At 34.3% G+C, this 14,637-nt stretch overlaps 1 protein-coding gene across 11 annotated transcripts in view; it reads right to left on the bottom strand.

Moving 5' to 3' along the window:
- XRN1 (5'-3' exoribonuclease 1) overlaps positions 1 to 14,637 on the bottom strand; it is a 43,767-nt gene that overhangs the window by 4,405 nt on the left and 24,725 nt on the right. For 3 of the 11 annotated variants that reach the window (XM_075031744.1, XM_075031746.1, XM_075031747.1), the window contains exons 29-43: positions 14,299 to 14,449; positions 13,077 to 13,146; positions 11,700 to 11,925; positions 10,936 to 11,037; positions 10,128 to 10,223; positions 9,779 to 9,893; positions 9,194 to 9,258; positions 8,682 to 8,792; positions 8,193 to 8,318; positions 7,716 to 7,872; positions 7,226 to 7,404; positions 6,898 to 7,011; positions 6,693 to 6,816; positions 5,539 to 5,690; positions 3,727 to 5,338 (exon numbers count right to left, since the gene is read on the bottom strand). In XM_075031744.1, coding sequence (XP_074887845.1) covers positions 5,048 to 5,338; positions 5,539 to 5,690; positions 6,693 to 6,816; positions 6,898 to 7,011; positions 7,226 to 7,404; positions 7,716 to 7,872; positions 8,193 to 8,318; positions 8,682 to 8,792; positions 9,194 to 9,258; positions 9,779 to 9,893; positions 10,128 to 10,223; positions 10,936 to 11,037; positions 11,700 to 11,925; positions 13,077 to 13,146; positions 14,299 to 14,449 — 2,079 coding nt within the window. In that variant the 3' untranslated portion in view covers positions 3,727 to 5,047. Of the gene's footprint in view, positions 1 to 660; positions 829 to 3,726; positions 5,339 to 5,538; positions 5,691 to 6,692; positions 6,817 to 6,897; positions 7,012 to 7,225; positions 7,405 to 7,715; positions 7,873 to 8,192; positions 8,319 to 8,681; positions 8,803 to 9,193; positions 9,259 to 9,778; positions 9,894 to 10,127; positions 10,224 to 10,935; positions 11,038 to 11,699; positions 11,926 to 13,076; positions 13,147 to 14,298; positions 14,450 to 14,637 lie in introns of those variants that run through there. The other 8 variants (XM_075031748.1, XM_075031749.1, XR_012650974.1 and 5 more) reach the window with 7 other exon arrangements.

Here is a 14,637-nt window from a genome sequence, read left to right as displayed (position 1 = left end):
ACACTGCTCTCCATTTACCCTGCTGAGTTAAGTTTCAATGACTGACAGAGCATTTCAGCTGTTTCAAAGAAATGCTAAGTACTGGAAGACATCAGGAGCAAGTAGTAAATGTCACATTCTATCCCAATTAGTGCTAAATCTGAAACATGCATAGGTTACTCTGAAATAGATCACTTCCTTGCACTGGAAGCACAGTTCTTGCTTCACCCCATACCCTCAACATGCTAGAAGTTGCAGACTTTGAATTTTATTGCTATTGTTACTTGCACAGCAAATACATTTTGGCTTTTGATTGCCAGCCTTCATTTTTCTTGCAATTACACAAAATGCTAAGGGTGATTATCAACTTCCATAAAGCAATGCTGATGCAGTAACGCTTACTGACCCAAGTTTTACCAGAAAAAATAGTAAGTAAGTTTTAATGGAAAATGCTTTCTCTGTCCTTTCAAAAAAAAAAGGAATCAGGTTTACTGTTTGCACTTGATGGCATTGTGACTCCTTCTGTTCTCTTTGATTTGTATTGTCTTTCAAAGCAGAAGATGAAACAGGAAATTTGTAAATTACAGAAAAATAAGAGTAAACACCCCGTCAAAAATCAGCAGCAATAAGAACTGTTGTTGGAACCATGGATTCTTTTGTTAATAAACAACAGCTACTTACCTCATGATATCTGATTCTTCGAAATATCTATCAGTTACAGTCTCAATATTCATGGGTCCTCATGCACCTGAATTTGGATTCTTTTGGCCAAGAGTGTGTATTCAGACTGCCCTTATGCCCTTGGTGTCACTGTGTCCCCTTTCCAGAGACAGAAAGAGAAGAACATAACTGTCTCTCAGTAGTAAGGAAGGCTGATTATGGAATACATATGGAGATCACATCTCAAATAAAAAGAATTAAAAAATCCCTTAATGTAAGTAACCATTCCTTCTTTGAGATTCCTCACTCTCAGGGGTCATCTATGTAGTAATTCAGATGAACTAAACTAAATTGAACAAAAGTCACTTAATTTTTGAATGGGAGTGTCCATGCAAGATTTATTATGCACAAACTCATATATTTTAAAGTTACCCCTTTAATTAATTTAATGTTCTTTAGTGCTATATATTGAGATGGGCAGAGTAACGAGGCAGAACTTGCCATGCAGGATAACTGCAATACTTCAAAGTCCATTAACTAATAATTTGAAGACAGCTTAAGAAATGCAAGATTGCATTTTGGTATCTTCATGTTGAGTAACATGACTGCATGTATATACCAACCAGACCATTGATCTATACAGAATTTTGTTACACAAAGTTGCAGCAGCTGGTCATGTTAGGAGTGTACTCCATTCTTTATGCTAGCTGCTTTAATCAAGCTAATTCACACAATAATCTACAAAAAGGAAAATAACATCTCTCTACATGAAAAGCTGGTACTGCAGTTGGCAAAAGACAGATCCTAACAAAGTTCATAACTCACAACCAAAGATACTAAGAATTAACTGGCATGACTACAGTGTTCATTATGCTTTAAAATGGAACACGTAAGAGTTTGAACATAATCTTAGAGATAACTGGTCAAAGAGAACAAAACTCAACACATGGTATATATACACACTACAAAGGTGAATAAGTTTATTTACCCTCTCTAAAATAAGGGTGAAATCTAGTAACATTAATTTGGCAATTTTGAATTTTAAAAACCTGCTATTATTGGGGATGAGGAAATCTAATTATGAAATGTAACTTGCCATTTGTCTCTTAAAGAAATTCAAACACATTATACCATTTTTAGTGCAGTTTGTCATTATGCTTCAGAAGCCTTGTTACAAATGAGGTAACTATTCTTACTCTACTCCAGCAAAAATCTCAGCACAATGTTTTGCTCCAGGTACAGGAAAAAGGGTGTCAAGTATTTCCAGGTACCCATGGCTCCTCCTGTTTTTCAGCCATCAACTGATTTTGTACCTTGTTAAGAACCACTGGGACTGAACTTGCTGGAAAGTAATCTTGCTGCCTTTTCTATACCTTTTTTTTTTTTTTTTTTAAATCTGATAGGTGACCGAGGCCAAAGACATTTTGGAAGATCAGTATCTAGTTAAATGCTTTTAACTGCAAAGTGACCAACAGCTTTTTAAACAAACTTCGTATCTTTAAATGAGTAGTAATTGAAAGCTATCAAGAAACAGCTCAGAGGTGGGCAGTTGCTGCTTCTGAGAATCACAGAAATTGGGCTTCATAAGATTTAATTTCTATCTTAAAATTTTGGTTTGGAGCATACAGAAGTTCCCACATAGTATTTGGAAATAAAACAGTGAAAATAAGTAATGTTTCTTGTTTCAATATTTAATCCAAGCAGACACAGACACAATTTATAAAATTATTCTATTGCATTAAAGTTTTATATAGCATTTAACTTTTATGAATGTTTTTCCTTCAGTGTATCATATATTCATATTTTAAAATATCTTTGCACAGTCCTTTGTGCAACAACTACATGCTAAAAATCTGCAAATGCACACTTAACACTAAACAGCACAAAAAATACATTCTGTATCCATTAATATGCAAATTTAAAACATTTCACTTGGCAGATAAACAATGAAAAGTTATTTTAAAAAAATCAGAAACTACAAAAATGCGCACATAAAAGTCTTCCCTTTTGGATTTTTAGTAAAATACTGCTCTGTATAAGATCTAATGAAAAACTCCAGTGCGTACAAAATACTTTATATCTATGAGAAAAACAAATGCTTAAATTTATATCTGTATGAATTAAACATAATCACCTTGTTAAAATATAAAACTGAAATCATATGGGACATGGCATAGGTCAATGCAGATGTCACATCTACCAGGACATGTAAAACTGTAATTAACTGGGCACCAGGCAGTCAGTATCATAGAATATACTTAAACTAAAAACCAGGGACTAATACAATATGCAGCAGCTACAGAATAAAGTGTCTAACCAGCTATATATACTAAATATAGCAATTCTACCCAGAGAGGGAGAGGAAGTCTTCGTCTGAAGTAATTAATTAATAATAAAAATTGCCATGTTTACTGATGTTAAGAGTATAGTGTCCTTTGTAACTTTGTTTCTAAAAAATCTGCATAAATTGGCTATCCAGATATGTCAAAATTCTGTGATACAAGACTATAATGAAGTTTCATCTCCATTACAGGAACTTCTAAACAGATCTTTTCTCTGATGATCAGATTATTCATATGGGATATGGGGGACTAACATCTGTCTCATAACTGGATTTCACATAAACACTTCTAAAATACTGGTGTGTCAGTCTCATGTTGCTAATGACAATAAATCACCAACGTAAACTTCCCCTTCACAGAATATGGCTTCAAACCCTCTTCAGACTAGATTGCTACAAAGAGAACAACAAAATCAATATATTTTAAGACTGTATATAGACTATTCTACAAGGCTCGGTGATCCTTGTAAAGGGCTTGCTGCTATTCTACAAATACTGCTGAGGCAACAACCGTTTTGGAGAAATCAATATAAAAAATCCTATAACATGGTAATAATGTGAAACTTGGTACTACACCAAGAAAGGGAGGCAAAGAACAAGGTAAAGGAGCTGAAAGAAAGTCTACATACTTGCAGATCCAACACAAAAACCTGTTTGGAGGCAACAAAATTAATCACTAAAGTATGCTTTATTTCTAAGCTTCCTGGGCCTTAGAGGAAAAGTATTTTTTCTAGAACAGATTAGAATAAAGAAGAAAAATTAAATTTAATCAACATCAGTAAACAGCACCAACTGAGGCTTCAAAGTTTCTCTTAGACTGAAGATTTCTTATTAATGTCAAAAAGAACAGTACCTGTAGGTTAAAAATAGTATAGGGACTTTTGAGCCTTCTTTTTTTCCTATATGAACTAAGAACGATGGTGTTACTTCTTTTACAACATAGCTCCCTCCAAAAATACAAGTCAACCTTTTGTGTGAATATCCTTATGGAACCAATAACAACAGTTTCTGGTAATTTAATTTTGCTACACAGAACTTCTATCACAAAACCAAAAAATAAATATTAAAAGTCACTAGCAACAAAAAATAACCTACCACAGAGAAGGTTTCAGGGTGTAGACTATTACAAGGAGAAATGGACTCTAAGTAAACATAACTTTGACAGCCATGCTACACAAATGGACATCTTTAAACTCTGGCCATTTTTATAATTTAGAAAAAAATCAGGGTAACACTAGCATTTTAGGAGGCTATGCAGATCTGCAGTAGATATGTATGTTATTTTATCATCAGAAAAAAAATTAAATTGATAATGCAGCTATATTTAAAAAAATTAAACATTACCAAAGAGGTCTCTACTTTGCAAATGTATTTTTTTATTGAATATATCCTATAAATTAATCTCCTGGAACAGATTCTGCATCAGAAACCAGTTTTTGCCGCTCTAATACTAGAGATGCATTAATACCTACATTTTGAAAATTGTAAAGTTGTTGCCCTCTGGTATAAAACCTAGCAGTTCATAGTTAAAGTGAATTCGACAGTTTCACCATAGTTAGGTTTTAGTCACACTGATCAACTCAGAAGGACCTGAAGAGCCAATGTAAAAGCTGCATTTAAATAATTTTTCCTTTCTCTCTTACTACACTATTTAAAAATAAGCTAGAATACGGAATGTTGTACTAAGCAATGTTAAGATGCCCAACTTATTACCGCTCCACATCCCTCCCAAAAAGCACGGCAATTCTGAATTAAGGTTGCCACTGTTATTGCTGCTTACCTGGTATAGTCTGTAAGCCACTGTTTAGAAACCTAGGCACAATGGATGGCATGGTAACCTTAACTCAGCATTTCCTGGCTTTTGCTAATTTAAGTCAAAATAATTAAGTTTTAACATAATTTTTATAGTTTTCATAACAACCTGAAAATCATAGCAAATAAAATGTATTTCATTCTATATTATACTTAAAGTGGCTGGTCTTTTTAATAGAGCTTTCCGATTTTTTTAAATGAGAGAACATAACAGTGGGGGAAGAGTTAAAGATAAAATACACCTAGCTACCATATTTATTCTGAAGATTTTGGTGCGCCAAAATTGACTGCCAGCTTTCTTGGCTTTCGCTTGCTGGAAGTGTTTGGTGTTGATTTGTTATGAGGAACGCTTGGAGTAGCCACATTGTCTTGAAATGAAACAGTGGATTGAGCAGCTTGAGGAGATTTTAAAGAAGCTGAAGAACTATCTTGCTGAATGTGGTCAGAAGACACTGGCTGTTCATTCTTTAGTGGTGCAGCTTGAGGGGAACTCTGAAACTCCTTGAGCTCAAAGTTTTTCTTGCTAGCAGCCCTTTTTTTAGTTACCTTTAAATTAAATAAATATTATTTAACAGAATGCATTCTCAAGAAACTGAAAATATTCCACTTTTAGAAAACATGCATACAATTTTTTACAATAGTTTTCTAATACTAAAGAGTGCTTCACAGTGGGGGTGGTGTTGCATTCATCATCTAGACATAATATTCTAATTTTGTAAAAAATAAGACAAACCTGCCAATCTTACCTGCAGAGGTATAAACTGGTTGTGAGAACCAACTGGTATAGCTCCTGCAAGAGACACATTTCCTGGATAGGAGCCAGGATAATAATGTTTAGGCACTGGAGTTCCCCAGGACACTGGACCAAACATGTGAGATGATGGAGGCATTATATTAGCTGTGAAAATAAGTAACTTTTAGCTTGCTTTCCTGAAAAAGAAGATACCAACTCCCCAAGACCCCAAAAGTACCCCAACTACATTTGTCTGCATGCTGTTTCTCTTTCCAATAAAGCCTCATATTCTTCCTATTTACTTGAAAATAGTTAAGTATTTATTTATTATAAAAAACATCCTAAACAAACAGTTCTGCTTTTACGGAATTACACCTAGATGACAGCAGTTAAGAGCACTAAGTCACGGCACCTGTATTTCAGAGTGCACTGCCTTAGGATCTTTGCATCCTTAGCTGAATGATGTATTAGTAGAAGGTTGCAACTTTAGGCCATCCTTTTGAAACAAGTCAACAATATAGAAACCCTGGTGAAAAGAGAAGTAGCAGCTGCTGTATGGGTTGCTAGGATGCTACAATGGTGCTGGCTCATTAATTACTAGCTGTGAAAGTGAGCTTTAGTAGAATAGAAAATAGACAGGAACCAGAAACCCCACCAGTATTTCTACCAATTTTGGGGGGGGTTATTCACCATGCTAAAGTTTGGCAGTGTACAACAGGATTGTGATGCATCACTTCAGTGAAAGTTGGTTATAAACCAATAAAAATACTAATGCATGGATAACCATTAACTATAGAGGGGAAAAAAATAATCCACGTAGAAAATCAAGGAAGATACTTCTTACGAGTTCTGGACTGGGACTATCAGGTTTGAAGTAACTACTATTGTTTTGAAGGAAAAAACCAAACAAACAACGAAGACTGAATGGACAAATACATTCTTGAGGAAAAGAAATAATTGGGAGAGAAGTGATTCTTTGCATTGAATTAATTTGCATATTGATGAGAAGAGGTTCATGAACTGTTTTCAAAGCAGTTCAGACATACAACTACATATACAAAGACCAAAAATGGGGCTTTCTGGAAGGCATGCATTTTCATATAAAGAACTATTACAATTACAGCATATCATGACAATATTTGAAATGTGTACTAATCAAATACTTACCAGGGGGTTGTGCAAATACTGGAGGAATAGATCCAGGTGGCACAGGAACTCCCAGTGGTTGATAATTTGGAAACACTGGTGGAGGTGGAGGTGGAGGCAAAGGGAAGTTAACTCCTATAGAACTCTATGAAGAAGGAAATGGAGGATTACAAACAGACACAATGCAATAGAGACAAAGATTTTAAAAGATTCTTTGCATCCTCACCAAACGCTGTAAAGCAAAAAGCGCAGCTTTCTCCTTTGCTTCAGCTTCAGAATGACACTGCGGTCCATGAACCAACAAACCATTTGATAATTTTATGTGACAAACCGTCATGGTCTAGAAAAATGAGATAAGATTTTTGAGGGAATTTGTACTGCTAACAAACAAACTGTGAGATAGAAAGAGAGGACTTCTTTGTTTGTTTTGAAAAAAGACAACAAAAGGAGCTAAGGTTTATTTTTAGATGGATTTCAGTGCTTAGTCCAAATGTTTAATATAGAACAGTTGAAACAAAGTTGAGAACTTTAACTTTTGCAAAAAAGCTTTTTACCTGTGGTGTTTTTAGGAAAGAGAAATCTGGTTGCGACATTCCAACAAGAGAACAAATACGAGAAAGTTCAGAAACAGTAGACAGTGCAGGCTGTGGGCAAGCGAAAGGGTGACCTCCAGTTTCCAGTGGTGCTGTGTTCTGAGGACCTCCAGTGCTATGAGGCTTGTTCATATAAGCAGCTGACAAAATAAAAAAAAGAAAAAAACCCACACCAAAAAGCTGTATCACAAATATTTCCTGCACTGCAAGGACAGCAACTTTGTTATTAGCACAAAAAAAAAGCACATTTGATTTTCTTCTGGTATTTTCATCTGATTAACAAAAACCAGACACTATATAAAGAGATTTTTAGATGTGAATAAAGAAGTAGAACTGAAAAAGATGGACATTTTATTACTATATTTTGAAAATCAGTACTATACTGTTAGCTATGTTCTAAAACGTCACTACAAGGTGAAGCTCTGAACTATGAGCTGTTGTGTAAACATACCCATTCTTTTTGTTTGTCTATATTGCAAGGCAGCTCCATGGCAATCCTGTCTACTAGGGGGAGCAGGAACATCATTCACTTGGGATTTCACTTCATTCCTTGTTTCCAGGTCAGAGCCATCTATCTTCAAAATCTCTTTGAGCATCTGTGTTCCTTTCTTTAAAAATAAAATAAACCATTCAGGGACATGATGGCATTCAGATAACACTACCTTCTTACTTAACTCTGAATATCACAATCGGTAACATAATCTGACTTTTTGTTTTCCTATCAGTTACATTTTATCAAAGTACAGTTAACAGCATCATAGCATAAACAAATGTGTGCGTTAATTTTCTTTGAGAATATGTAATTAAAAGCTCATCAATATGTTTAAAAAGGCAGTATGAGGTTTCATGGAGTTTCTTTAAATAGAAGCATTGATACCAAGATAGCAGATGCTAAACTGCAATGTAAGGATTCCTGCAGTATACAGACCATAGCAAATGACTGTGGTGACAGATGTTCTTCATTTGTAGCTCTTGCTTCCTTGGAATAAGTCTGCACTTCGTTTTCTTTGGAAATTTTCAAAGAAGCTAGAAGGCCTTCAAGTTCATTGTCCTTCTTAAAACAAATGAAAAAAAAAAAGGTACATCAACTTAACAGATGCAAGAGGAAGGGTATATTAGTTTGAGATTAATTTTATGCTCATTCAGGATTTTTTTCTCTTAGTTTGGGCAGATCACAGTCATATCTGTTCACACTCTGAGCAGACATCCAGACTACATCAAGTTTTGCATACTAAAAAGATGCAAGTATTGACCAATAGGGAATTGATTTAAAGAATGATCAAGGTTATACAGGTTTCTCTTGCATCTGCTATAAACATAAATTTGCACACGAGTGATGAGGAATAGTTGGAACAAAATGCACTGGAAACTGAAGTTATTCAAAGAGCACAAGAAAATCAACTACCTAGGATCCTACCTTTCCACCTGTAGAAGGACCATCAACTGCAGCCTTCTGAATTACAGGCATGTTGGGACTTTCATTCCTCTTCAAAAGTTTGACGTTGTACTTATTCACACCTGCAAAATTCTGAAATAAACTGCAGCATTTATTATTGAGTACTAATACTCCATTACTCATTATAACACAATCGTATTAGAAATGCATCTGCAAATAGCTTTCAAAAGCTAATATACTTAAAGGATTTCAACTTACTGAAAACCTAGCATTTGTGTTTTCCCATTACAGCATAGCTTTTAGAGTCTGAGGGGAATAGGAAAATCATTTGGTATCATCATTATACATCTTATGCATTTTGTCTCATTTTCTGTCTGTAAAATCTCTAGAGAAAAAAAAAATTTCCAAAATAAAATTTACCTAGTAAAAGAATCAACTAAGATGCCAGTTAAAGAGAAATCTGTAAAATGATGAATCAGATCAGAGTAAAATGAAAAGAAAAGAGTACATGTAGTCAGTACAGAAGAAATTACCTGTTTGTTTGATATTTTATTATGTGGCTGACTTTCACCTCTTGTAACTTTGGAATCTTCTTTACCTACAAAAGAATGCATTCTTTTGAAATGCTCTTAAAAACCATAATAATAATCAAGACTCAAAAAACCTAAATATTCCATACAAGTACACAGAGCTGCATTAATTTGAATGGTTGCATCAGATGTTTAATTCATACTTTATAGGTCTTTTGGTGCTTTTCTTGTGGGATAAAATAAAGTGAAGTATATGCAATAATATATCTAATTTTATATTCTACAATATGATCACAAGTGAATTTTCAAAGCTAAGTTGTGGGGTTTTTTTGTTTTGTTTTTATATCAGATGGGTGGAAAGTCAACATAATGCAGAACAGCTTGATTAAAAGGTTCAGGATTAAGTGTGAAATAACCTAATATGCACACCTGGGACATTATTTGACAATAAGTGCAATGTAGTGTTTATATAACTACAATAAATTATTTTCTGTCAATAACTACAAAAAACTACAAAATGATCATTTCAGTGAAGATCAGATAAAGCAAGTAGTTCTCCTAAGCAAAGTTTACAATTATAGTACTTACATTTTTTATATGGCTCCTGTTTTCTTTGCTGACCTTTAAAGCTGCTGTCATTGAATCCTGGCTTATAGAACTGATTCCCAGTTCCCAGCTTGATTTCCTGAGGTAGAACTGCACCCTAGGATTTCAAACATCAAACCTTAGCCAGAAAACTGTGTATCCATCATATACATAGTAGTCCTGTACGATTACCTCTTTCCAGAACTATGCATACCCTGTGTGACAATACTTTCATCCAGAGGATTTATTTGTAACATTAACCAGAAAGTTTTATCATGTAATGAACTGACGTATAAAATTAAATACCTTCATATTATGAACCCAGAGATCCGTTTAAAGTTTCTATACTAACCTTCTCATGCATGTTTTGCTGAATGTGGTGAGACCTCCCAGAATTCTGCAATGATTGCCATATGCTGCAGAATTCATCACCTTGCTTATTCTGTGCCTGACAAAACAAGAAACAACACCCCCAATAAACTCAGCAGCTATAAACTCAACTTTTGAACAGTTAATCATATACAAAGACATTCTGAAAATCATAAGGTCCAAGTTTAACAGTGCTCAGATGACAGAAGTTTTCATACTGACACTAGTAGAACTCGCAGGTATCTAATTTATGAAATAGGCTATTGTGGTGGGTTGTATCTATATAACAACTCTTCCTAAGAATCACTATTAAACTGAAATGAGCTTAGTTTCTTTTGAGATTGTTTTTGTTTTGTTATTAACTGAAGTTATGAACATAGGAAAGATCATCAAGTATAATTAAACTCAAATAATAATTCAAAATGGTTTCAAAAGCATGCTCTCATACTGGTAGTATTTTAAAATTTTATTATTAATGCCTTATTTTGTAAGGACTTATCAATCAGCCACAACTGTTTCATAATACTACAGGCATGCTACCACAGAACTGAAGCCCAGCTATGTAAAAAACACTTCTGAGAATCTAGAATCTAAACAAGGATAACACAGGATATTATACTCATTCAAGAATTGGGACAAGTTCTGCTCCAGTCTGTGTCTGGACTAAAACATCTGATATACCAAAACAAAGTTATCTGTTAATGATGAGAAAAGGACACCCACTCTAAATAGGGGGCCAAAATAAATATTGAGACATTTGGGTCCAATACTAAATGAATCAGAACACTCACTTTATTTTTCTGATTGCCACTCAAAAATGATCCTTTCTGGGGTGAATTAGAGTTACCCTGATTTTCAGCCCTGAGATTGTAATGCTGTCTTCCATTCAGTTGCTAAATCATTGGGGAAAAAAAAAATAAAAATCATAAGCGTTTCACTGCCTTAAATTTTGTTTTGGAAAGTAGTTTTTCTTATACAGACTTAGAAAACATGAGACAATTCTCAGACACACCTATAGCAACATGAAGTTACCCATGAAGCTAATTTTCTTTAAAGTCACTTACTAAAAAATAAAGTTTAATTAAACCAATGAGAACCCCAATTCACCTGTAATTTTTCCTCCTTTACTGTATTTTCAAACAAAGTAAATCATAACCAAGAAGCAAAATTGACAAGGAAATTGTATGTTCTCTTTCTGAGCATGGACAAACTTGGCCTACAGGAAGCCGTACTTGGAACAGAGCTTTAAGGAAGTAATTGCATCTCTGCCCAAACAAACTGTTTGCTGACACCAAATGTGGTGTCACTGCTCCAAACTAAATATTTGTCTCTTGGAAATGCAACTGGAGCTACTCAAAGCAAAACAACTGTCAATAAGGAACTTTTGGTCCCTTTCATTATTGGATTAACTCACTTCTCCAAGATAAGGATTATCCTACTTCTAATATACTGACATAAAAATTAAATTTTCTTTGTACCAATGAAGATAGCAACCACGGTCATAATTCAGCTTCTAGGGAAAAACATTTTTTTACAAATGAAAGAAAAGTCTTACTTGAGTAGGAACAAAAAGGGAGCGAGGAGAATGGTTGAGGCCTCCCAGATGCACTTTTTGTGGGCATACAGATGACAGGTCAGATGCATATGAATTGTAGTTATTAACAGCTGGCTGAGGTTTAACTATGGCCATCAGTTTTTGATTTCCCATTTCTGACCGACTACCATGAGACAGGTTAATTAAGGCACTTGATGGCAGACGATAACCTCTGGCAGGGGAGCACCTTAAGAAAAGCAAATTATATAGCCATTTCATGTAGTTTAAATGTTGACATTTCAATGTATCCAATTTAACAACACTGTTGCCTCTGTGCCAAAAGATAATGTCTCAAGTTTGAATAGCAGAGGCTGAAAACTGTATGCAAAATTGAAATCTAGTACCATTACACACAATGTTAATCCAATTGCGCTCCCCCCTTTGGTTTCTGGCTGTCAAAACCAGAAAACAACAGTAATTACTACTACTCTGACTTTATATTGTACCTTTAGTGCTGAGCTCAAAGAAATTTTAAAAATGAGGGAATTATTACAGCATAGCTCTGTAGTAAACATTTCTGTAAAAAAATTATGAACCAGGAAAAAATATTATTTTCTTTTTCTGAGATGAAAACTGAAGCCAGTAGCAGAATTATAAATTGAAGTTAAGCGCATTTAGTCAGTTTTATATCTTCCTTTATGATTCTGAATACTGGAGATTATCTGTGTCACAGGACATGCTCTCGCAAGGGACTGGATTGTGTTATGCTTGCTGAATAGGGAATAGGTAAGATTCTCCTCTAATTTCTGTCTTAAAAAAATTTATCTAAGAACAATAGTAAAATGAAACCTGCTTGGTAATTTAGTGCACTTAGAAGTTTACACACTTACTTAAATACAGAAGAGTTATCACACTGTTTGAAACAAAAGTATTAACCATGCCTCCATCTCCCGAAGAACAGTTTAGGTTTTTAGCGGTGGTTAGAATTTAGTGCCTAAGTATCAATTATTGATAGTTCAGAGACCCTTCTTCAGAGGAACACATGATTACTATTCTTTATATGTTAAAGACATACTGAAATAACCTGTTTTCTACATATTTGTTTTAGAAAAACATTTGGAACTAGTGCTTTATTCTGCTGGTTCATACTTGCTTTCTACAAATCAGAAGCTTCTAAATACACAAAGAAGCCTAAAGAGCATTTCCAAAATACATTATACTTCATAAAAATTATCCCTACTCAAAGAGAAAAAAGAAACACAAAAGAAATAAAACCTGACCAACACTGTTGAGAAACAAAGTTCTAAAAAGAGGCATTAAAAATACTCAACCAAAGGCAACAATTTCATGCCATCTATACCAATTGCACGAAATGACTATGAAACTCCCTGTACAAACCTTATAGTTAGGCCTCCAAGGAATTCTTCATCAAACAGAACTTCGAAGAGCACATCTGTTTCTCTACTGGCTATATGAAACAAAGTAAAATGTCATCCTATATGTGTAACAGTAGTTGTTTTCACCTAAATTATGCACATATCTACATTAGTTATGCAATAAATAATGAAAAGACCAAAACCTAACTAATTGGCAACAAAAAAAATCCTTACTCCTTAAATGAGTAATTTCATTAAGGGCAATTCGGAAATGCTTCTCGAAGTCATATATGGCTGCCCTTTTAGATATATTTTCAACAGAAATGTACCATGCATAACAACTTATCAACCTGCATTAATAGAACTGCAATTTAGAGCAGTATGTCACAGTTGCCAGAAACTGCCAGAAAAAGAGATGCAAGCCATCTTTCCATTCAGGCAGTCGGAAACAAACAGCTTTAACATTACCTTCTTGCATAATGATAGACTAACTCTCCTTTAAAATTATGCTAGTATATAATCATTATGGAGAAAATAATACCTCTTTAAAAAGCTGCACTCAAGTCCAGTCTATTCAAGATTCTTTTGGATGCAAACTGAATGAGAGAGCAACTATTTAAATGCCAGGTAAGAAAATAGATCTCACATGCTACACCCAATGTGATTTGGTAAATCCTTTTGTTCACCTGAAATATTTATGGATAATCTTCTTGTCAAAGAAGGTATAAATCCATGACATTTAACAGAAATGGAGTATCACACAGTAAAAACCAAATTCCAAATAAAATAATCAGTAAAAACCAAATTCCAAATAAAACAATTTGAGACAAATCATATTTGATAAAACTTTATGTTCAATGTAAGTATTAAGGCTAATACTTGTTTTTATCTCTACTTCTCTTAACTTTGCCCATATCTTCCCATAACTTCATTGTTACTTTTTTGCAGCCTGTGTTCTCTCTCACTGATCTCTCTGCCTTCTTCATATTAAGAAGGAACAAAGGGTAAGTAATTTCTTATTCAAAGTACAGCTGTGTAACACGTGAAATTAAAAAAGAATACCTGTAGGTTTAATTCAAAACAGGAAGTATGTCATCAGTGGCTTCAAGTTGCATATGCTTCATAGGTGAGAAATTTCTGTGCATTCACAACCATTATACAAAGCACTTTTCTGAAGCCTGCTTTCACATCACTAGCTGAGCTGTTATACAGCTATAATGCTACAGTTATGAAGAAAATATTACCTCCTTTAATTCCTATAATGGTACCTCGAAGACCAACTGGAACTGAAAAGTTCTCTCTCACATTGACAACACGGTCAAACAGCCTATACTCTGCATCTCGATCTGGAACAACCCCATTCTGTTGTTCTAATGGCTGACAATAACCAAAAGACTGTGTTAATGTTTGCAAAAAAAAAAAAAAAAGGGATTACAATCAAAATGCATTTATAACAATATCTGAAACACACTATAAAACAAACTTTTTCGGAAAAAAAAATTGTTTAAGAACATAGAATCTTCCCTCCCCAGACAGAAAGCAAACTTTCATTTTTTTTCCCTGTAACTCTCACTCACTGCTTC

Source organism: Buteo buteo, chromosome 7 (assembly GCF_964188355.1).
Source record: "Buteo buteo chromosome 7, bButBut1.hap1.1, whole genome shotgun sequence".
Lineage (NCBI taxonomy): Eukaryota > Metazoa > Chordata > Aves > Accipitriformes > Accipitridae > Buteo > Buteo buteo.
This window is presented reverse-complemented; position numbering and strand designations above follow the sequence as displayed.